Consider the following 24,729-nt stretch of genomic DNA (forward strand, 5'->3'; position numbering starts at 1 on the left):
GGCTTCTGTCACTTAGCATAATTCCTTTAAGTTTCATTATTCCTTTAAGCAATATCTATCTATATTACTATGTATATCTGTAGTTTATTCCTTTGTATCGCTGAGTGGTATTCCATTATGTGGAATACACCTCAATCTCTTTACCCATTCACAAATGGATAGACATTTGAGTTGTTTCCAGTTTTAGGATATTAAGTATAAAACTGCTATGAACATTTGCTTATAAGAATTTATGTGGGCATATGTTTTCTTGGGTATATACTTAGGAGTATGGTTGCTGGGCCACTGTCAAACTCTGGTTTTCCAAAGCAGCTATACTATCTTACATTCCCATTAGCAGTGTTTGAGAGTTCCAGTTGTTCACCATCCTCACCAAAACATGATATTGTCAGCCTTTTTAATTCTAGCCATTCTGTAATAGTAAATGTGTACTAGTATCTTATTGTAGTTTAGTTTGTATTTCCCTAATAAGTAAAGGTGTTAATTTAAGTGTCTTTTCCAGAGCTTGTTTGCCTTTCATATATTTTCACTGGTGATGTGCCAATTCCAGTCTTTTACCCATTTATAAAACACTGGGTTGTCTTCTTACTGAGTTGTAAGAATTCTTTATATATTTTAAATATAAGTATTCATAATATGCTAAACATATGGTTTGCAAATACTTTCTCCTAATCTGTGGCTTGCCCTTTCATTTCCTTAATATTGTTTTATGAAGAGTCAGAGTGTTTCATTTTGATAAAATACAATTTCTCCATTTATCTTCTTTAATTTTTTGTGCTCTCAGTGCCCTAAGAAATTGTTGCCTAGCCCAGATCACAAAGATATTCTGTTTTCTTCTAGAAATTTTATAGTTTTACCTTTTACATTTAGGCTTATGATCCATTTCAAGTTAATTTGTGTATATGATGTGAGGTAGACATCAAAATTTGTTTACTTTTTCATGTAGATATCCAGTTGTTCCAGCAACTTTGTTGGAAATGATTTGGCCTTATAAGTGTGGGTCTGTTTCTGGACTGTGTTCAGTTCCATTAATCTATACGTCTAGCCTTCCTCAAGTACCACATTGTCTTGATTTCTGAACCTTTATAGTGAGTCCTGAAATCAGCTAATGTCAGGCCTCTAACTTTGCTCTTCTTTTCTAAAATTGTTTTATTATTCTAGTTCCTTTACATGTGGAATTAGTTGTTAATTTATACAAGGAAGCAGACTAGGATTTTTGATTAGTATTGCTTTGAATCTGTCGATCAATATAGAGGACAAATGTCACATTAATAATATTGACTCTTTCAGTCTATGAACATAGTTTATCTATTTATTTAGGTCTTTAATTTCTCTCAGCAATGTTTTATAGTTTGCAATTCTATATATTATTTTTAATTATCAAGTGTTTCATAAATTTGATGGTATTGTAAGTGGTGTTCTTTAAAATTTCAGTGTTCCATTATTTATTGCCAGTATATAGAAATAAATTGATTTTTTAATACTGAGCTTGTATCCTGCAACCTTGCTAAATCCACTTACTAGTTCTAGTAGCTTTTTTGTAGATCTCTAAAGATTTTCTACAATCATATTGTTTGTGAATAAAGACAGTTTTACATGTGTGTTTTATTTTTTTTCCTTGCCTTAATGCAATGATTAAGACCTCTAGTACCATGTGTCTGGTAACAAGTGCTATCATATTAATGTAGTACAGCTATATGGCTCCTTAGTGTTATTTTAAATATGTGGACTTAGGAAGACCAGGAATATTCCACCTAATAATTTAGGTAATTTTTCAAGCACACCTTCCTACCTAATCCCTGGTTGAGCATCTCTGCCCTGGTGAGCTGCTAGAAATAGGAAAAAGGTTGAGAACCACTGGTTTTGATCACACATTAATGTATATCTTTACGTACTAATTTTATGAATAGAACATTAAAAAAAAAAACCCGCTATTAATTATAGCCTCAGCTGAGTGAGTACTGGTGTTGAAAAGGTGGTAATATGAAACTTACTTCTGCATGTGACTCTAAGACTTGGCCACAACTTTCTCTGTAGTGGTCGGGCTCCAGACCACTAGAACTCCTCCCAGCCGTCCCCTGGCATTAGCAAACCTCTATTAGGTATCTGCAGTTTTTCTCACTTTCACTTCCTCCTTCTAGCCCCCATTATTCCACTGATGAAGGTTTTTACAAATATGAAGCTTTACTAGATATTCTGGTACTGATAAAAAGGATACTTTCTTAAGCACCTATTTTTCTTTTCTTTGTTTCTTTCTAGTTCTTTTACTTATGTATATAGGATTGGGATTGACTGAAAAACTGGGCTGAAGTAGAGGTCAGGGTGGCCACTCTTTTCAATCTGCCTGGGTGTGTAACTCTGTTATTAAAAGCTAGGCATGCCAAATGCAGCAGAAGTAATTTTCAGTGCTAAACTTAGAAGCCACCAGGATCTTTAGGCAAAATTGCAGTGTCAGCAGAGTTTGTCTTTGACTTATTCTTTTAAATTTTTTCTTCCCAATCACACTCACTTTGTAACCTCTTGCTATCTCACAGTTATCCAAAATCACATCTAGCAAGATCGCTCCCATGTATCCCAAAGTAGGAATGAACTTTTTTGAATACCCTAATCAAATCTCCCAGAATATGAGCATAACTCATGGTAGTTAACTATTATGACTGAGTAATTCAGTATTATATGAATTAGAGCATCAAAATATTTTTAGCATAAATTTTAAAATAATTTTAGTAAGCAACATTCGTTGATCACTTACTAAGGATTGTCTCAATTAATCTTCCCAGAGGTTATATATTTCCCAAGGCCACACATAAGTGAGGAGTGGAATTAGGCAAAGAACCGAGCCTTATCTGATTCCAGAACCCAGCCCTTAAACACAACTCCCCATAGTCTCTATTAGAGCCATCCCCATAACCCAATATTTCTCCAACTATGGCCATTCCAACCACTCATATCAGATCATAATCTCCTGAAGTGGGTGTTGAAATATAGATTCATTGGATCCTGACCATACAATCTAAATGAGAATCCCTGGGACTGAAGCCTAGAACTCTTCATTTTCAGTTTCTCACATGATTCTTAGGCCACTGGAGTTTGAGAACCACTGCCACAATCTCTCTCCTCCACTAAGGAACAGATCTCTCTGCAGTTTGTAATAACTGCCATTTTAGCTCCACATTCTCCATAGGAATCTGTAATTCACCTGTTCAGACAGATTTAGAAAATAAAAGGTCTCCATTTTGTACACAGCTATCTCTAATAGTTGGGTGATCTTACTCTTTACTTTCAAAATATACCACTTTATGACCCAAAACTACAATAAAGCTTTAGAAGAAATTTTCTTCCCCAAAATCAAGGCTATAAGAAAAGCAATCCCTGACATTCAATATTTCTTAACAAATACTGTATTAGTTTTCTAGGCTACCATAAAATATTACCACAAACATAGTGGCTTAAACTAAAAGAAAATTCGTTTTCTCACAATCCTAGAGGCTGGAAGTCCAAAATTAGATGCTGGCAAGGCCACAAACCCTTCCCAGTGCTCTAGGAGACAATCCTTCTTTGCCTTTCCCAGCTTCTGATATCTCCTGGGATTCTTCAGCTTGTCACTGTCTAACTCCAATCTTTGCCTCCATCTTCTATTTCTGTGTCTTTTTCTGTCTCTTACAAAGACATCCTCATTAGATTTAGAACAGACCTTCATCCACTATGATCTCATCTCAATCCTCACCCTAATTTCATCTGCCAGGACCCTATTTCCAATAAGGTCACATTCTGAAGTTCCAATATACACGTATTTTGAGAGGACACCATTCAACCCACTAAAATATTTAATTTTCCTCCCTAATGCATTGTTATTCTGCCAGCTTAAATTTCAGGATCAGTAGCTACTCACCCAGATATTGACTGTCCATATGTTTCTAACTGAATTTAAACAGAAAATTCAGTTCTTGCTTCCATGACTGTTTTTATGTTGCTATGGACTGAATATGTGCCCCCAAAATTTATATATTGAAGCCTTAATTCCCAATGTGTTATATTGGGAGGTGGGACCTTTGGAGGTAATTAGCTCATGAGAGTGGAGCCCTCATGGATGAGATTAGTGCCTGTATGGGAAGAGACACAAGAGAGATGGAATCTCTTTGCTCTCTGCCATGTGAGGGTACAAGAAGACAGCCATCTGCAAACTAGATACTAGATCTGCTGGCACCTTTATATTGGACTTCCCAGCCTCCAGAACTGCGATAAATCAACACTTGTTGCTTAAGTCACCCATTTTTCAGCAGTTTGTTATAGCAGCCTGAACTGGCTAAAACATAGGCCAATTCATAGGATCTGATCTCTAGAAGGAAGCACTTTCTCCCCCTCTACTACCTGTCTCCTAGTGAATACTGTATTTGGAACGAAGGAAACCTCCTCTTATTACTCAATTTACCTTAGCAGTCCCCTAATCCCATTTCCACCCCTTCTGTTGCTCAAATGTAGCAGTTATTTAGTAGAGTTGGGCTAGATTATCAGCCCTGACCTCTTACTTTCTGATAAAACTCAATGGTTTATTAGAAAATAAATTCACCCTTAACACACTTCAAATCTCCTCCCCTCCAACCATTGCTGCTTTGGGGAAATTTTGCTTTGAGAAATTTATCAACACTGAGGAATTTCTAGTTGGTCAGTTTGGGAAATACTTAAAATAGTTTTTCCTTTCTTGTATAAGACAGGAATAAAATACACAGAAAGAGCACTGTTATGTAATGTTCCTTCCCTTATATCAGCAATTGATTCTAGATGCCTCAGAATGCAGGAAAAAAAAAAACAAAACAGCAAGAGTTTTCTGCCTGGAAGGGCATACGGCAAGCTACACCTATTCACAACTGGGAATTGTGAGCCTAGAAGTACAGATTGCCACCTCTATGGTGTTCCAATCATTTTAAAAGGCTCGGAGTACTTGAGTTGGTTTCCAGTTTGATGTAGTGTTAACGTCTGTGTATGATATAAATTAAGGAAGGAAAGAAGAGATGGAAAGGAAAAGAAAAAGCAGCAAAGTGTAACACATTTTGTCCAGAAATTTCAAAATGGTATGGTATTGTTATCAGTATGTCTGTTCTTTCAAACATACTTTTCCGAATTACATAAGGCCCATTTTCTTTTTCAGTTTTTTTTTTTTTAACTTCAAAAGACACCCAAAGTACTGTATTAAGAATAGAGCCTACTGTTCTTTTGCCATCTTAGCAGAGCCTGAGACTTGTCCTTCAGTTGAGCTACACATAATCTGATGCTTTATTTTCTCAGTAGAAAAGTAACAGTTTCATCAAATTATCCCTTCATCCCAGTAGTGGCAGCCTTTGCACAAATGAAGAACTGTACATGTATTAGACCTGCATTTAAAAGTTTGCTGTTTGAAGTTTTGAATATTCCCTACATTGATCCATATTCTTTAAACCACCACTACCATCTCTCTCCATTTAATTGAGTCTTGTAAGGTAAGTAGAAAGATAAAGGAAGAGTGAATTATGACCATTTCTACTACCAAGTACAAAAGCAATGAAAAGCATTCCCTGGTAGATTACTTAATTTGCTTGCTTCTTAGAGCAGGTGGTAGTGGAGGGAAGAAGTGGGAAACAAAATCTTCAGAATAGTCTTAGTCCTGCTCAGAAATATCTCCCCCATGTCTTCCACCAACTAGAGGGTCTTTGGAATTAATAAGCCCCTACTTTAGAATGCACACAACTGTGGTTGCATCGGTCCTGATTTATCAAGAAAATCATGTTTTAGTAAGTTCCTCAGTCAGGCTGAGGCCAAGCTTACTGAATGGGAGTTCTGATTTATGAGTGACTAAAAACAAGGCAACTTGTTTGGACCAGCCTGAGCAAGAGCGAGACCCCATCTCTACCACAAATAGAAAAAATTAGCTGAATGTGGTGGTGTGCGCCTGTAGTCCCAGCTACTTGGAAGGCTGAAGTAGGAGGATAGCTTGAACCCAGGAGTTTGAGGTTACAGTGAACTATGATGATGTCACTACACTGTAGCTGGGGCAACAGAGTAAGACCCTGTCTCAAAAATAAAAATAAATACAAGGCAACTTAATTTTTAAGTCATTTGAGAAGTCTAGGCCAGGAGGCGTGGCACAAGCCTAAGGCCATTTGGCAGCTGTCCTGAAGCCAGTATGGCTCCCAATGCAGACAGAGCCCAGGGCCAAGGGAAGGACAAAAATGGCACTGGCAACCAGAGAAATTCACCTTCTATTCTCTAGTTGTCTTACTCCTGAAGACAACAACTTGCCTAGCCCCTAACCTCAACTTGCCCAGCCCCTAACCATCATCTTCAGCCAAATTTACTTTTCCTCTCAATGGAGAAAAGAATGAAACTGCAAAGAACTCCTCGAAATCACATACACAGTAAAGATGGTAGGGAGAACGGTAACATTAGGCTTTGGTTTGGGGCACAATTTTATAGGTGTAAGCTATATTGTTATTACCATATATCTTCTAGACTTACAAGATTGTAATTTAGACAGTCTGCTATAGTTTTTATCGCTGCTGCAAAGTGGGTGGTAGGGCCTGGCTTCTGCTTTGTGGACCAATCAATTAAGCTTTGCCCAGGAGTAAATAGTGAACATTTACATAAGCTCCAATTTATACTTTCTATATAACTGTAGCAAAACATTAGTTGGAACATGTGCATTATGTATTTGAAAGATGAAAATAATGTAGTGCAAATTAAGAGAAACTTGAATAAAAACTATCTTTTATTTGTACAGAATTGACTTCTTTGCTGAATATAATAGACTGCCTTTACAAACAGGCTGACAAACACCTTTTTTTGCCTAGCCCTCTAAGAGAAGCATTATTCCCATTTTGCAGATGAGGAGCCTGAGGCCCAGGGAGATTAAGTAATTTGGCTCACGGTCACTATGCCTGGGTACAAAACCAGGTCAGTCTGTAATGGCTGTTCTTAATATGCAGTTTTTAAAAAGTAGAGAACATAGTAGAAAGGCTGTAGAGTCAGACAAAACTGACTGCTAACGTACTGTGATCTTTGGCAAGTGATTTAGCTTCTCTGTACCTCATATTGCAACTATAAAAGAGCAATAATATCTCATGGGTTGTTATGACATTTAAAAGTAGCCATGTGTAGTGATAAGCTCCACAAAGGCAGGGATCTTTCATTTGTTCACCAGTGTGCCCCAAATGACTACAGCTGTCTCTGGCACAGTGAGTAAGTATTCTATAGAAAATAACTTGTTGAATGAATAATGCCTGGCACGTCAGAGGCACTCAATACATGGTAATGTCCACGTGCATCGTTAATCATCTTTAATACTAACATCAGAGCATAGAGACTATAATAATGTGCTTTCTCTGGTTTCATTTATTTCAAAGACCAGCAAATTAGTAAATTAATATATTTGCTAACACTTCTAATCTTTTAATCTGTTAGTGATTTGTGTGCAGGGGTTTTGGCTACATCTAAACATATTTGTTGAGACCAACAGTAAGATAAAATATACTTTGTTACTGCTCATTTTCACGTTGAACTTTTAATGTCTTGCAAAAAGAATTAAAACAAAGAAAGCAGTGAATTTTTGAAAGAAAAGACTGAAAATGTTCATGTCATCAATAACACAATCCACAGATGCACAAGACTTAATAGGTCCTGGGAATGAAAACAATTTGGAACTAGTACACTTAGCTCTTGCCCTTCATAGTACATTATGTTGTTTTTATTCATTGCTTTTTTTTTGTAATTTATATTCTAAAATCCCTGGAGTTTATGCAAAGACATGGCATGTGAGTCTAGCTGCTAGGCTGACCTGCCTTTATAATTAGCACCTTTGTCTTTTGTCCCTCTTACACAGCAAAAGTATAATAGTTTGCATTTCTACTGAAAACAGGCTAAATTTAATATTTGACATTTTTTAATTGAATGCAAATTTTTATCAAGCAAATCTGTAGTATATGTGGTATAATATGTGAACATATAATCTATAGCTTGTATATTGTATACAAATCTGTGCAGTTTTATCACGTGTAGATTCATGTTCTCGTAATTCTTTAAACTCTTCTGTATTTGTTATCTTTATTATCTGTAATCTTAATTTTATGCATTTTTAATGAGATTCATAGGGTTTAAGTATTTTATTCATCAAATAACTAACTTTTGCATTTATTCCTGCACTATTTTTAAGTTTTGTTTTATTAACAAAATACTACTTTTTATCTTTAATAATTTTCTCTTCTGCTGTCTTCTGGGTTCTTTTTTTGTTCTCTCAAATTGCCAAGATGAGTACTTTCTCTTTTTCACTTTTTCTAATAATGAAGCATGTAAGATTATAAATTGTCTTTTGAGTACAGCCTCTACTATATTTCATAGATTCCCTTTTTCATTACTTTTTTAATTGTTCAGAACTTTGCTTTTGATTTTATCTTTCATCGAAGGGTGATAAAAACTTGTTTTTAAGGGGGTTATTATATTTCATTATGTGTTTCTATTTTCATAGGATTTTGATGTGAGAATGTAGATTGTAAAATCTCCATTTTTACAAAATGTGCTTAAGTCTTCTTGCCACCAAGTAAATAATATTTTTCTAAATGTTCATAGATACCCCTTTAAAATATTTTTGAGGGACATATGGGTCTATGAAAATCTATTACGTCAAACTTATAAGTTTTTTAATTTTAATAGATTTAGGGCATACAAGTGGTTTTTGTTACATGGATGAATTGTATAGTAGTGAAGTCAGGGCTTTTGGTGTACCCATCACCTGATTAGTATACATTGTAACCCCATAGGTAACTTTTGATCCCTCAGCCCTCTCCCACCATCCCCATTGCTGAGTCTCCAAAGTCCATTAAACCACTCTGTATGACCATGTATGTATACCATTCATTTAGCTCCCACTTACATAGTGAGTACATGTGGTATCTGTTTCTCCATTCCTGAGATACTACATTTAGGATTATGGCTTCCCATTACATCCAAGTTGCTGCAAAAGACGTTATTTCATTATTTTTTATAGCTGAGTAGTATTTCATGCTGTATATATACCTTATTTTCTTTATTCATTAGTTGATGGGCACTTAGGTTGATTCCATATCTTTGCAATTATGAATTGTGCTGTGATAAACATACAAGTGCATATGTCTTTTTGATATAATGACTTTTTTCCTTTGTGTAGATCCCCAGTAGTGGGATTGCTGGATTGAACAGTAGGTCTACTTTTAGTTCTTTGAGGAATCTCCATACTGTTTTCCATAGTGGTTGTACTAATTTTCATTAATTTCAGGGTATAAGCCTTCCCATTTCACCACATCCTCACCAATTTTTTTTTTTTTTTTTTTGTCTTTTTAATAATGATCATTCTGGCAGGAGTAAGGTGGTATCTCATTGTGGTTTTAATTTGCATTTCCCTGATGATTAGTAATGTTGAGTATTTTTTCTTACATGTTTTTGGCCATTTGTATATCATCTTTTGGGGAAATGTCTATTCATACCTTTTGCCCACTTTTTAAATGTGGTTATTTGTTTTTTCTTGCTGATTTGTTTACCTTATAGATTCTAGATAGATATTAGTCCTTTGTCAGATGTATAGTTTGTGAATATTTTCCCCATTTCTGTAGATTATCTGTTTACTCTGTTGATTATTTCTTTTGTTCTGTAGAAATTTAAGCCCAATTTATTTATTTTTGGTTTTGTTATATTTGCTTTTGAGGTCTTAGTCATAAATTCTTTGCCTAGGCCAATGTCCAACAGACTTTTTCCTAGTTTTCTTCTGTAAGTTTTATGATGTTAGGTCTTATATGTAAGTCTTTAATCAATCTTGAGTTCATTTTTGTGTATGGTGAGAGATAGGAATCCACTTTGACTTTTCTGCATGTGGCTTTCCAATTATCCCAACACCGTTTATTGAAGGGCTTCCCCAGTATAGTATATGGTTTTATTTCTGCATTCTCTATTCTGTTCCATTGATCTGTGTGTCTACTTTTGTACCAATACCATGCTATTTTGGTTACTATAGCCTTGTAGTATAATTTGAAGTTGGGTATTGTGATGCTTCCAGATTTGTTCTTTTCACTTAGGATTGCTTTGGCTATTTTGGCTCTTTTTTGATTTCGTATGAAACTTAGGATTGTTTTTTTCTAATTCTGTGAATAATGATGTTGGTATTTTGATGGGAATTGCACTGAATTTGTAAATCACTTTGGGCAGTATGGACACTTTAACAATATTGATTCTTCAAATCCATGAACATAGGCTGTTTTTCCATTTGTTTGTGTCAGCAGTTTCTTTCATCAGTGTTTTGTAGTTTTCCTTGTAGAGATCTTTCACCTCCTTGGTTAAGTATATTCCTAGGTATTTTGTTTTTTGCAGTTATTATAAATAGTATTGAGTTCTTGATTTGATTCTCAGCTTGGCTGTTAGTAGTATATAGAAATGCTACTGATTTGTGTACAGTAATTTTATAACCTGATACTTTACTGAATTCATTTATCAATTCAAGGAGTCTTTTGGAGTAGTCTTTAGGGTTTTTGAGATATAAGATCATTTCACAGCCGGGCACGGTGGCTCATGCCTGTAATCCTAGCACTCTGGGAGGCCGAGGCGGGTGGATTGCTTGAGGTCAGGAGTTCGAAACCAGCCTGAGCAAGGGCAAGACCCCGTCTCTACTATAAAAATATAGAAAGAAATTAATTGGCCAACTAATATATATATAGAAAAAATTAGCCGGGCATGGTGGTGCATGCCTGTAGTCCCAGCTACTTGGGAGGCTGAAGCAGAAGGATTGCTTGAGCCCAGGAGTTTGAGGTTGCTGTGAGCTAGGCTGATGCCACGGCACTCAGTCTAGCCTGGGCAACAAAGCAAGACCCTGTCTCAAAAAAAAAAAAAAAAGAAAAGAAAAAGATCATATCACTAGCAAACAGGGATAGTATGACCTCCTCTTTTCTGATTTGTATGGCTTTTATTTCTTTCTCTTGCCTGATTCCTCTGGCTAGGATTTCCAGTACTATATTGAATCGAACTGGTGAATATGGGCACCCTTGTCTTGTTCCAGTTCTTGGGGGGAATGCTTTCAACTCTACAATTCAGTATAATATCGGCTCTAGGTTTGTCATATTATTGCTTTTATTATTTTGAGGTCTGTTCCTTCTATGCCTAGTTTTTAAGGGTTTTTATCATGCTGGTTTTTTTTTAAATGCTTTTTCTGCATCTATTGAGATGATTATATGGGGTTTTTTTGTTTTGTTTTGTTTTGTTTGTTTTTTTGTTTTTTTACTTCGGGCTGTTCCGTACCCCCTGGGTGATAGACTGGCAGCTGCCAGTGGCTAGAAGCCTTCCCTCCCCCAGGGACTGGGTACCTGGCTCCTCCCTGCACCATTGGCCTCGTTTACCTGGTAGGCTTTGGGTGGGGCAGGGAACAGCCATGTAGGCGGGTTTGGGCCCCATGTGTGCTTCTCCCTCCACCCCTAACTGCAGCCCCTGCTCTGCCCACTACCTCAGATGGCTGCTCCACAGCTCTGGTGTCCCCTATTCCATGTCCTCATAGCTCCTGACCAACCTCTCCTGCCGGTTTCACTCTCCCCAGCCTCATTACCCTGAGGTCCCGCTCCTCCAGGAAGCCCTGGAGGGGTAGTCTCAGCTATGTCCCTCTCTGTCCCATCAACAAGCCAAGAGCTTCCCAGGGGCAGGGGCTAGATCAGATTCAACCCTCTCCCCTCCTTAGTTCTGTAGGGTCCAGTTTGGGGGTTCTCCCTACCACCCCCACTTTTCCCTATCAGGCCTATTCTCCGCAAGGTGTCAGCAGGAGACAAGGAATTAGTCCACATGCCTGCACATCATCCCCCAGGTACACGCTCGATCATATGGTTTTTGTTTTTAATTCTGTTTATGTGGTGAATCACGTTTCTAAGTCTTGTAAAATTCAGCTGTGACTCCATCTGGTCCTGAGCTTTTTTGTTGTAGGGAGATTTTTTATTACTGATTCAGTCTCACTACTTGTTATTCATCTGTTCAGTATTTGTTTCTTCCTGATTCAAGTTTGAAAGGTTGTGGGCTTCTAAAAATGTGTCCATTTCCTGTAGATTTTCTAGTTTGTATGCTTAGAGGTTTTCATAGTAGTCTCAGATGATCTTTTGTATTTTTGTGGCATCAGTTTTAATGTTTCCTTTTTCATTTCTGATTAAGTTTATTTGAATCCTCTCTTCTTGGTTAATCTAGTTGGTGATCAATTTCTTTTATCTTTTCAAAGAACCAACTTTTCATTGATCCTTTGGATTGCTTTTTTGGTTTCAGTTTTGTTTAATTCTGCTCTGATCTTTGTTAGTTCTTATCTTCTGCTAGCTTTGGGTTTGGTTCTTATTTTTCTAGTTCCCTAAGGTGTGAAATTAAGTTATTAATTTGTGATCTTTTTGTCTTTTTGATGTAGGCATTTAGTGCTATGAAATTCCCCCTTCGCATTGTTTTTGCTGTATCCCAGAGATTTTAGTAGCATGTTGTCTGCATTGTCATTCAATTCAAGAAAATTTTTGATTTCCATCTTGATTTTATTATTGACCCAAAGATCATTCAGCAACAGATTGTTTAGTTTCCATGTATTTGTATAGTTTTGAGAGTTCCTCTTGGAGTTGATTTCTAGTTTTATTCCACTAGAATCTGCGAAGATACATGGTACGATTTTGAGTTTTTAAAATTTGCTGAAACTTGTTTTGTGGCCTAACATATGGTCTGTCTTGGAAAATCTTCCATGTGCTGATGAGAAGAATATGTATTCTGTAGTTTTGGGGTAGAATGTCTGTTAGGTCCATTTGTTCTAGAGTCCTGTTTTAGTGCAGTGCTGCTTTGTTGATTTTCTGCCTCAATGATCTGTCTAGTTCTGTCAGTAGGATGTTCAAGTCCTTCACTGTGATTATGTTATTTATTTCATTTCTTAGGTCTAGTAGTATTTGTTTTATAAATCTGGAAGTTCTGATGTTAGGTGCATATATATTTAGGATTGTTATATCTTCTTGTTGAATGGATCCCTTTATCATTATATAATGACCATCTGTGTCTTTTTCTGTTATTGATTTAAAGTCTATTTTATCTTATATAAAAATAGCTATTTCTGCTCGCCTTTGTTTTCCATTTAATGTGGAATTTTTTTTCCTACCCCTGTACCTTGAGTCTGTGAGACTTTACAAGTTAAATGGGTTTCTTGGAGATAGCAGATATTTGAGTTATGTTTTTTATCCATTCTATCACTCTTTACATTTAATGTGTACATTTAATGTTAATATTGGTGAGATACTGTTCCTATCATTATCTTTTTAATATATATATCAAAAATACTCCTTACAAATTTCAGACCTTTTCACTGAAGAATCTTGAAGTTAACATTGACTCAGCCTAGACTTCCTGTGGTTTTAAATTTTAGGAATTATCAATGAAATAAAGGTATAATAGATTACTACTGTTAATAACTGGGCACTTGGGGTTATTCATTTTGTATTTCTAAGAGTTTTAAAAACTGTGATTTAAATTTCACATTGCTTGTTTTCAAACCATAGCCTCAGCAAATACATACTATTATTCATATCTTGCCTTTGATTATCTGTTAATATACCAATGTTGTGAAACATTGGAACATATCAACATTTTCATTCTATCTGGAAAATTAAACTTGTTTTGAAGGTCCAGAGAACCAGTGTTCATTGGAAGGGAGATATTCAGCACTGAAAAGATTCATCTTTTATACAAAACACAAAATCAACAGATTTAGTATAGAAATGTGAAAATGTGTCTCTGAAACTGTAAAGAACCAAATTCAGGTTGGATAAGCAAGCTTGTTCATAGGGATATCATTTTTAGTTCCACTTTTTCAGGTGAAGGTTCATTTTTTAACCCAATACAGTTCTCACTTAGAAAAAGATTGAGTACTACCTTTGACTTACTTAAAAAAAAAATCCAAGATGGGGCAAGTGGCCGATGATCCTAGAGTACAGATCATCAGCTTATAATTATAATTCTAAATGCCATGGGAGGATTTAATGTATATGCCTAAAATGTCTAAGGAATGAGTTAGTAGGGCTGGAGAGGAATATGCACCAGGAGATAAATTAGGGTCCATCCACTGAGCCAGAATAGTCAGTCCTCTAAACAACTTTGGTCTATACTGTGGGAGAGGAGTGGACTTGATGTTAGAACCCTGCAACAGGCTTGGTGTCTCCCAAAGGATGAGGAAGTCTAGAGAAAGAAAGAAGGCAAAGGGTAGCAGCCTAACCTAAACCCACTTCAAGTGCTAAAGGTGATTATTCTACCCTGAATAATAATGACTATACAACAATAATCTGAACATATACTATGTGCCAGACACTTCTCCAAGTATTTTACAACCCATGTCTCAGTTTGATCTTCACACAACCCTCTGAGGGCAGGGCCTGTTGTCTACATTTACAGACAAGGCTTATAGTGAACATGCCAAGATCATAGAGCTGATAAGAGCAGGACTGGGAGCCACCTGATTCCACCTTTTGTTCTGTAAGTATTCAACTTACATTGAAAAATCAATAATGCTCCTAATAGGAAACAACAGTATTTTCTCTAACAAAGAAAATGGTATTGTTTGAGCCTTAATATCAGTTTGGTTTTAAGTGGTTCATGAATACCCTTTTATGTTGAAGCTGAAAGATGTCTTACTTATGGGTACTTTTAGTCTAAATACATCAGAATGAGTCCATTCAAGATTGTTCTTCTAGGTAAACTGACCGATGCCAATTTGTCAAGCTTTATTACTAGCCATGTGCTAGTACATGTCAGTGTGGAAATGGCACAGTGAATGATTGCTTAGTTACTAAATCCAACTGTTATCCTCTTTGGGCTAATTTTTTTAAAATCTGAAAAACAATGAACAAAATCAGCAGCCTCAGCACTTTTCTTTTAACACAAATGCATCTTAGATGGCAAGTTATTTTATCTAAAACTTAATATATAGTTAGATGTATGGATTTAGATCTGGCAAATAGAAATAGATTTATTTGTATTTTAGTTTTTTAAGTGTTAAAAACTAATTCAAAATAAATCATATTTGTATATTTTATTTATATTTGATTATGACATGGGGAAAGAAAAGAAAAATTTCAGTTGTTATGAGCTCTACTAAAGATCACTGGGTTAAAAATAAAATTTGTGTTATTCTATCATTGAACTGTATAATTGGGTCTGATGCTTTAGCAGGCATGCACAAACCAAGATTTCTTCACTCTAACATTCATTTAGAAACTACAAAAGCTTTTTAGTTCTCAATCTGAGCTTCTTTCAGTTCTTCTTCATCTGAGACTAAAACTTAAAATATTAAACAAGTGCTCTGTTCTTGCAGGCTGTAAAAAAAAGACTATGGGCCCAAGTAAGTGTGGTTGTTCTAACAGAGTGCTAGCTTTATACAATAATATTAAGTATGAAACTTTCTAGTAGACATAGTATCTAAAACAGAACAAATCCTTTTTGTAAACCTCATATAGACAGATGACAAGTGGATAGATAGCAACTAGATTTGTATTATAATTTTTAAACCATCTAAAAAGCAATGAGATCTCATAAAAATGGCTTTTACTGATGGCATTCATCTTAATTTGCATATTTAAAAGTCTGTTGTTTTCATACCAAAAGATTTAAAGGCAGTATAAATCTTTTGTTATTGCAGGAATTTTTTTCCTAATATGCATTATTTTAGCCCTATTGTAAATTGATTAATGCAATAAAGGCACATCTCAACGTTTGACTGTCCATTTCATTTTTGTCACTTACTATATACGAACCAACCCCACAAGCCATGCAAGCCTCTTCACCTGTTCTCTGTAGGAGGAAGCTTACTCTCCTGGGGTACTGGCTCCTTGGGGCTTGAAGCCATGGGGCCGAGAGATAGGGTTAGGTGAGAAGTAAGCACTTACACCTGCATAGAATTTGGCACTTGTACTCAAGCAGTACAGAGTTATAGGTGGCTTTGTATTACTTGGAGACCTTTATTTACTTAATATTAAGATTTAAAATTATCAAGACAGTCGAATGTTTCTCCAAATATAAAAACATTTTTCAGTTTCCTCCTTTCTTTCTTTTAAGTTAACACATCTCCAAGTGTCTGTGTTGCTTAAGGAAAACTTAGGCTGCCAGCACAGCTCAAGGAAGTGAGTGTCAGAGCTATCTTTCTTCTAGCCACCACCAGTTCCCTCTTCACTTTGTATTTATAGTTTCTGACATTAAAATGTTGCTCTTGTTGATAATATAAAAAGATAGTATTTTAATTATGTTGAGTTATATCCTTCCAAAGTTCAAACATGCAATTTATAAGAAACTTACAGAATATTGCCTTTCTATAAGGTGAAGCCCCTCTACCCTGAGATTATTGTCATTCTTTCAGAACCAAGAATTCATAGAACTCATGTTGAAAAACATACCATGGAGCAAGTTAGTCTCATTAACTGAATTACAGAAGTTATAGTGGATACTAACATTTAAGAACTTACTGTGTGCCAAGTACTATGCAAAGAGTTCATTGTACATTAACTCACTAAATTGTTAACACAACCCAATGTAGAAAGCATTATAATATCTCCCATATTTTTAGCTGAGAAGATAGTACCAGGAAAATACTGGTCAAATACACATTTTTGGAGCCTCTTTGGTACAGGGCATTGTGCTAGGTTCTAAGGTTCTAAAGAGGCCAAGGCATGGTCCTTGCCCTTAAGATAATTGAGCTTCTAGTAATAGTGCACAATGGCAAGTGAGTGCCGAGGTAAGCGAGCGCATCAGTGGACATGCTGTAAGCATTCACAGAGGATAAGACCACTCTGGGCCTTGGTACTTGAAGACTCTTCTTAGAACCCTTGGCATTTGAGTTGGACAATGAAGGGAGTTGAGATAAAATATTGCATGGGAAAAGGTTGTGTATTTGAGGCGGAGGAAAAATGTTTGGCAATTTTGTGAAACAATAGTTTGAATATTTGTGTTGAATAGAAAGGTTAAAGCCAGTGCCCAGAGGAATAGTGCTGTGCACAGTAGTGTAGAGCAGGTGTCCAGGTGCAGTTCTTTCCCCACAGATACATGCTGGTGTCTGTGGACTATAGGCGCTAAAGTTAAAGTTTAGAGCCTAACATGTTAACATTATGTTCCAGTAATAATAAAGACCTAAATGCATTTTGAGCAGTTACTATGTATCAGATCTTATTTTATTATGCATTTATATATGTATATTATTTCATTTAATCTTACAACAACCCTATGAGGTAATTTATGGACACAGGAACTAAGCAAGCCACAGAGAGATGGAGTGACTTGGTAGGATGCAGAGCCAGCTTCAGAGCCCAGGCAGTCTGCTCCCACAGCCCTGCAGGCTCTGCACTGCAGTGAGTCTAGAATGCTTCACTTAGGAAAACTGCTGTCAGTGGTACCATCTTGTCTCAAAACTTACTACTTATACTGAACATTACTATCCCACAACCACACGTGGGACACACAAGCACACACTTTTACTATAGGTTGTCAAGAGGTAGGAAGAAAAGCAAGGGCAATTTAGTTTCTTACCACCACTACTACTACAAAACTTCTCTTAACATTTTGACGCCAATTTGTAAAACGTTCATGACTGTATTTTTTTTGCTCGATAAACATCAGGAACCACCTGTAAGATAAAGGCTGGGACATAGGAATACACTGTTCATAGGATTTTAAGATGCAATGTGAGATTGGTGCCGACTGACTGAGGGAAGATAGAAGGTGCTCCCTGGGGAAGGGAGATTGGCCAGGGCTGTGGTGAATGGTGACATTGATGTGGACCAGAAACTCCGGTTGAGAAGGGTTTTGGCAGAAGGTGGAAGCAGAAATACTGATTGCAGAGGAGTTCTGGAGGTAAATGAAATGTGAGTATAAGTCCAGATTAGGCTAATTGGCATGACAAGTGACAGGAGGTCTCGAACTCCTGGCCTCAAGTGATCCTCCTGCGTTGGCCTCCCAAAGTGCTGGGATTACAGACATGAGCCATGGTGGCCTGCCTAATGAAACCAGTTTGAAACCTCGTCCTTATCCTAAAGTAAACCACAGAGTAATGGAGACTGACAGGCATTTACAGAAGACTTAAAGAATCATTTTTTTTTCCTCACAAGCCTATGAGCTTGATAAAGAATCATTTTTAAAAAGTGAATACAACCTAATCAGTTCAGTGGAAAAGGTAAACACTGTGGGATAAAATGGAGAAGTTACTTATGTCTTTATTATTACTACTGAGGTAAAATTTAAATAAAGTGAAATGCACAGCTTAAATGTACAGTTTGAGATTCTGACAAATGTAAACACCTTGTAATCCACACCTTAATCTAGAATATTTGCTACCCAGAAAATTCCTTTTGCTCCTTTCCAGTCAATTCCCACTCCTATAGACCTCTGTTCTCATTCTTGTCATCAGATTGATTTCGTCTGTCTGCATGACATAGTTCTATAAAGAATCAAAGTCCTCATCAAAAGTCTCTCACTGAAGATAACATGGTATGGAAGAAACCGGCATTCAAAGACTTTGTACCCACATACCGTGTGCCCTTGAGCACCAACTTCTCGGCACTTATACAGGGTTCAGTGAAGTGATCCCACAGTCCCTTGCAGATCTAACACTCTACCTCCATGTCTACTCTGTATGCAGTACCCTCAGCCGAAACCCGATTCACTCCTCATTCTCCCACATCCAGTTGATTAGTATCACATGAGTTCTTTCTCGTAACGTTTTTGGACATGTCCCTTCTTTTGGCCCCTACCTCCTCTTCATTTCTTGCCTACTATATTATAATAGCCATCAAATTACTCTCCCTACCTTTTCTGCCCCTGGTCCTCTCCAAATTGTTCTTGTCACTGCCACCAGGGTAATCTTTGCTAAAATGAAATATCTGGGTCCCTTCTGTTTGAAATCCTTAAGTGGTTCTCCACCATTTAAGAGGCTTCTCTACCACCCATGGAACTGAGTTTGAACTCTAAAGTGTGACAGCATGAGGGCCTGTACCACGTGCCTCCAGCCCACGTGCAGTGCCCCCGTCCGCACTCTGCTCTTTGCTGCGGCATTCCCTCTGCCACCACCCCCCTCCCGCCCCTCCTTTACTAGCCCCTTCTGCTTCCCCAGTGGGTCTATTGTATTTACAGTATTGTACATGCCTGTCTCCCTGATTATGTTGGGAACACCTTGAGTGAGGTTAGGGACCGTGTTTTACATGACTCTTTCTCCAGCATCTGGCATATGACTGCTGAAAACACAGCCTCCAAGTTAAATTGCTAAGGATGATGGCATACCAGGTCAGGGTCTCACTTGCAGTTCAAGTTGATATGTTTTTAAAAATAAAAAAAAAATCATGTCCACTGAAGTCTGAAGCTGAATTTTTCTTTCCAGTAGCTATCATAGTAACACTGAGTTAAAGGTGAGGAAGTTTGTGTTTTTATTTGGAGAGAGAGGTATATTAATAGGAGGTATCAAAGTAGTGAATTCTGTTGGTTTTAAAAGGGCTAGTCCTGTACTCTTAAATTCTCATTTCAAATTTGACTTAACCATTTAGTTCTAGAATGGCAGATTACTGTTTCTGTGAATGAAGATAATTTCTTTCTAAATGTCTTGTAGTAATTACCGAGCAGGAAATAAAACTAAAAATAACTAGTAAATATTAACCCAAGTGCCCAGGAACACCGGTATTTATAGCCCTTGTTTGTTCATCATGGTTCACTCTGTCCTGGTTTTTCAGTGTTTTCAGTTCTGCCTTGCAGTGTGAATCAACATCACCACCCAAATTGATCATCACTCAATCCATATTTTCATCTTTCCAAAACCTAGGTAAGAACCTTGATGCCGTCCATGACATCACTGTAGCGTATCCCCACAACATTCCTCAGTCAGAGAAGCACCTGCTCCAGGGAGACTTCCCCATGGAAATCCACTTTCACGTCCACCGATATCCAATAGACACCCTCCCCACATCCAAGGAGGACCTTCAGCTCTGGTGCCACAAGCGGTGGGAAGAGAAAGAAGAGAGGCTGCGTTCCTTCTATCAAGGGGAGAAGAACTTTTACTTTACTGGCCAGAGTGTGATTCCACCTTGCAAGTCTGAGCTTAGGGTCTTTGTGGTCAAATTGCTCTCTATTCTGTACTGGACCCTTTTCAGCCCTGCAATGTGCCTACTCATATATTTGTATAGTCTTGTGCGATGGTATTTTATAATCACCATTGTAATCTTTGTGCTGCAGGAGAGAATATTTGGTGGACTGGAAATCATAGAACTTGCATGTTACCGTTTTTTACACAAACAGCCATATTTAAATTCAAAAAAAAAATAAGTAAGATTATAAGGTTCACAATGTAAGAACCTAGGGGATATTTTGGAAATGTTCTAAGCCTTTGTAAACTGAGATGCATTTTTGCATGACTATGTCAAATATTTCTTACTGCCATCATTATTTGTTAAAGATATTTTACACTTAATTTTGTGGGAAAAATATTGCTACAATTTTTTTTAATCTCTGAACGTAATTTTGATATTGTGTATGTAGCAGGGAGCGATTGTTATGAAATAACTCGGGCCAGAATATTATTAAACAATCATCAGGCTGTCAGCAGATAAGGAACACACAAGGTTTTCTTAAAGACCCAATCCTATTTTCTAACAGACTCTCTAAGACCACAGGCAGATCTGGAATTCATGAGCACTGGCTCAGACCATGTGCTATTTAACTGTCCAGGTCACCTTATCAAGGTGGGCACTGTTCCTCTAGGTCCCCAGGCAGGTGGTGCCCAGGCTCCTTCCCTTAGTGCACTCCTTCCTGTGCCAATCAGACCCATTTCATCCTTCCTTAAGATCAGAACCCGGAACTCCCTTGTTCTTTAGCTGTTCAAACATTTTGAAGGAAGCCCTTCATTATTCATAGAATCTTGTGCTAACCAAGATGTCAGAAGACCCCCTGTTCCCATTTATCTTGTGAAAGATAAGACCTGGATGTGTCTTAGGGAGCAACCCCAGACTCCCCACTTTGAAACCTTGATTTGAGTTTTAAAAAATAGGAATTAATATAGTTCATGTTCTTCACTCATACTCAACTCAGTCTTGCATGCTTGATGCTGGTTTTCTTACAACTTGGTGGCATATGTAGCTTTTTCTGCATTAAAAATAAAAATGGTATAACATGAAGTCACTCCTTTTTTCTAAAGGAATACTTAGAAGAACATTCTGTTATTGCAGCTGTTTTTTTTACAACCTACCAAAAAAGGAAGGTTGTGTTTTCTACATGTGCATGGATATCTAACATCTGCCATTAAAACAACAAAAAAAATACTTGCAGACAGGGCAGTGATGTTTTATCCTAAATTATTCAACCCTGTAGGCCTGACAAATTTTACTCTTTAAACCAAAATGAAAACACAAAAATAAATCCTTTTTAATGATAGCAAGGGATCTCTTTTAGTCATAGTCTTCCTCTTTCAATAACAATATTTAAACCCACTTTTGATCGATTGCCTAAATATTCCTGTCATTTGGAGTCAGTGGAAAATCCAGCAAACCAACAGCACCAATCTTCTGCTGAGGCAAAAGAAACATGTCGTTTTTGTTTTCACTCTATTGGAGCCTTGTGCTCCTTTTTTTTTTTTTTTTTTTTTTGTCATGTAATAGGGATGCTGGTCAGAGCTGCAGAAAATATGAGGCAATTAAAAGTCTTTAGCTGTTAGCAAATCTGTCAGTTTTACTTCTGCATTGAACCAGCCTCAAAAGCTACTTACTGCATGATGTACTCTTTGGGCATGAATGCCTTCTCTTTCATTACATCTCATTTTTGCTTGACAGTGACCTACCCAATAATTGAATCGTGCATTGCCATGAAAGGTAAACACATCGTGAGCTGAACTTTCCAAGCAGATTCTTTGAGAAAGTGCTGGTTGAGGATGAACATTGTTGACACATCATTTTTATTGGAAGAGCATTAACTGGTGGTGCCTCTCCTGTAATGTACCAACCTATGTTTAACTGCTCCCCCAAAGCTGTTTCTAATCCTTCTGGGAGCTACTAATTAGTATTATGCACATCTGCTCCAAACCTAGCTGTTTAACTTCGTTGTTTTTAGGGTTTGTGTTTGGTTTTTTTTAATAAACAAAAAGAAAAACTTCTTTTTTCTTTACTTAATAAAAGAGGTTCCTTATTTACATTTCTTTAAGACTTCCTTTGGTTATATTTGGAAACAAATAGTTTAACAGTCAGGATTGTATATTTGTCCTGGGTAAAAGAGAAGAGCTGTGCTTTTTACCCCAAAGTTGTTGGTAATAGAGCCCATCTGCCCTTCCTACAAACCTGCCTGGCTCATCAAGGTATAACTTCTATTAATTGCAGGTCCTCTTTAACTCTCTCAAACCTTTAAAAGGGAAAATCTCTCTTTTTTATTTTTTTTACTTTTTTTTTTCTTTTGATCATAGAAAACATGTTTAAGATAAAATACAAACTTTATATTACCTACCCAAAATTCAAATGGACATTGTATTTGCTTTAAGATTTAGAAATAGTAACTCCAATAAGTACCTTTTCTTTTTTTTTTCAATAAGGCTTTTTAAAAATTAGTAATTATTTGTGTTTTCCTACACATGTATCTGTGTTAAAGACTTTTTCTTTTATTTAAAAAAATTAAAGAACTATAAGTTAATGATTTGGACTTAAAACTATTTAAAATTGATACTAAAATGTAATATATAAATTAATTAGCTTCAATAATCGTGATTGGCCTCAGGAACTATCCCTTCCACACCTTCCCAGAGTGGTAACACTCTGGACCCAGAGCAGCTGCACTCGATTCCTCCCTGCACCCTTCCAGTCCTTTAAAGGTAAATGCCGTGGAGTTCGAAATACTCACAGTGCTGTATGTCCAATTGTTAAACTTACTCTGAAAAGTTTTAAATAAAGTGAGTATGGTTTATTTATGACATGAACCATTCTACTTAAACTATAAACCTACAAGCAGGGGCACTGGTTAGCCAACAAGTTCTTACACCAGACATCAGTGATAAAACAAAGTAATTTTAAAATTCATTAGAAGAACATGGTAAAAGACTAAAAAAAATTAGAAAGAACCCATAATTTAAGACTCCTAATAAAATTCTTACTTTTTTGTTATGCTATTAAAACTCAGAGCAGAAGGAAATACCAGCTTCTACTTGAATCCATTTGAAACTAGTTACTTCAACAGCACCATGTGGAAAATCACATCTTGGTAGCCAAGACTGAACCCTGCAGAGAGACGTCCCCTTTCACCCGGGCTCCAAGGTCTCCAGCTATGGCCCTGACCTCCGTGCCCCTGTGCGCTTTCTCAGTAGAGATTCCAATGGAGGGAGCCTGTTGGTGTTAACTTGTTTACATTTGTTTATATAAATAATGTGCTTTCAGTGCCTTAGTTACGGGTCCCTTTCTTTTTCTTGTTCCAAGATTTCTGCACTATGTTTCCTAGGTAAAGTCTCTTTTTGCTACTCACTGGGAGGGAAATGGTCTCTAAGCACTGGTCACTGTAGCTGATAAACACAACCAGTAGAGCAGGTGGAGAAGAGAGCTTGATGCCAAGGCATTGGTTGCCTCAGTGCTGTCATTTACGCTGTAAGGAAACGAAAATGGCTTTGCTAAGCAATGAGCTTCAGATCAGATATAGCCCTAAAGTTATCTTGTACCTAACTTAAATTTTTATTTCAGAAGACAATCTTGGTTTCAGTAATTCATTTTTTAAAAGATCATTATGTGCAAAACACCAAGGTTTAAAAATAACTCACAGAATGGCCTTAGTTTCCAGTGTCCACTGGTATGTTTGTGATTTGTGTTATCTGTTATATATACCCCAGAATAAAGTGAAGTGAATTAAATAGTTCACACATGTGTTACATTTCTGTTTTTTGCATGAATAATTAAAAACTACAGGTACTACTTTGTTTTCCTACATTTTTACAACCTCACAATATGTAGTATTAAGGAAAAGAGGGTCTGTTAGTTCTTTCTCTCATACATAGATGTTAAAAAGAAAAATGGCCTAAGCAAAAAAAAAAATGTACTGCCTCCGTAATTGAAAGAGTCCAGGGGCCACAGTTGAATTCAGGGCTCAATGAATGTCATCAGAACCTGACTTTTCTCCATCTCTTACCACAGCCTGGCTGTTGAGAACAAGTTGATAGTTCACAAGTGCAGGATCTTATGTAAATATCAGCATCACTGGCTCTTAGCTAAGGTAAGCGGGACTCTCCCCCCACTGTCTGGGAGTACATAACTATGAAAGCAAATCTTGGACCAAAACCTGACAAATGTATAAAAATGTGCCTAGCACACAGACACACAAAAATCATGGAATGTATTCTCGTAAGCTCTGCAGTGGCCCTCTCTGTCTCCAGGGTCTCCGGTGAGCACTTTGTGTGAAAGCTTTACTCTGAGGGGAGCCCACAGTGTTGTTCTCTGGGAAAGAGGCATGCAGGACCAAAAGAGCACAGACCTGGTCCCAAGGACTGGGCCAAAGGGCTTGCAGGGCTCCTGTATTCCGTTTAAGGGGTAAGAGGAGGGCATGTCTTTCTAGCCACCCACTGACTTTCAACATTACTCATTTCACTGACAAATTATATAAAGGTCTTAAGCACCTCCTCTGGAGGGTGGATTTCTGGTGAGGGTATTCAAATGCCAGTTAGTAAACCCTGGGATGGAGACAGAAACTAATCTACATGTATACAAGCCATTC

General features: G+C 37.0%; 1 protein-coding gene across 8 annotated transcripts in view; it reads left to right on the forward strand.

Moving 5' to 3' along the window:
• Nucleotides 1-23,879, forward strand: part of LCLAT1 (lysocardiolipin acyltransferase 1) — a 194,295-nt gene extending 170,416 nt beyond the window's left edge. For all 8 annotated transcript variants that reach the window (XM_076000648.1, XM_076000647.1, XM_076000645.1 and 5 more), the window contains one exon: nucleotides 19,826-23,879. In XM_076000648.1, the coding sequence (XP_075856763.1) occupies nucleotides 19,826-20,325 (500 nt within the window). In that variant the 3' untranslated portion in view covers nucleotides 20,326-23,879. The remainder of the gene's footprint in view (nucleotides 1-19,825) is intronic.
• Nucleotides 23,880-24,729: the final 850 nt, after the last annotated feature.

The sequence above is a fragment of the Microcebus murinus genome, chromosome 3 (genome assembly GCF_040939455.1).
Source record: "Microcebus murinus isolate Inina chromosome 3, M.murinus_Inina_mat1.0, whole genome shotgun sequence".
NCBI lineage: Eukaryota > Metazoa > Chordata > Mammalia > Primates > Cheirogaleidae > Microcebus > Microcebus murinus.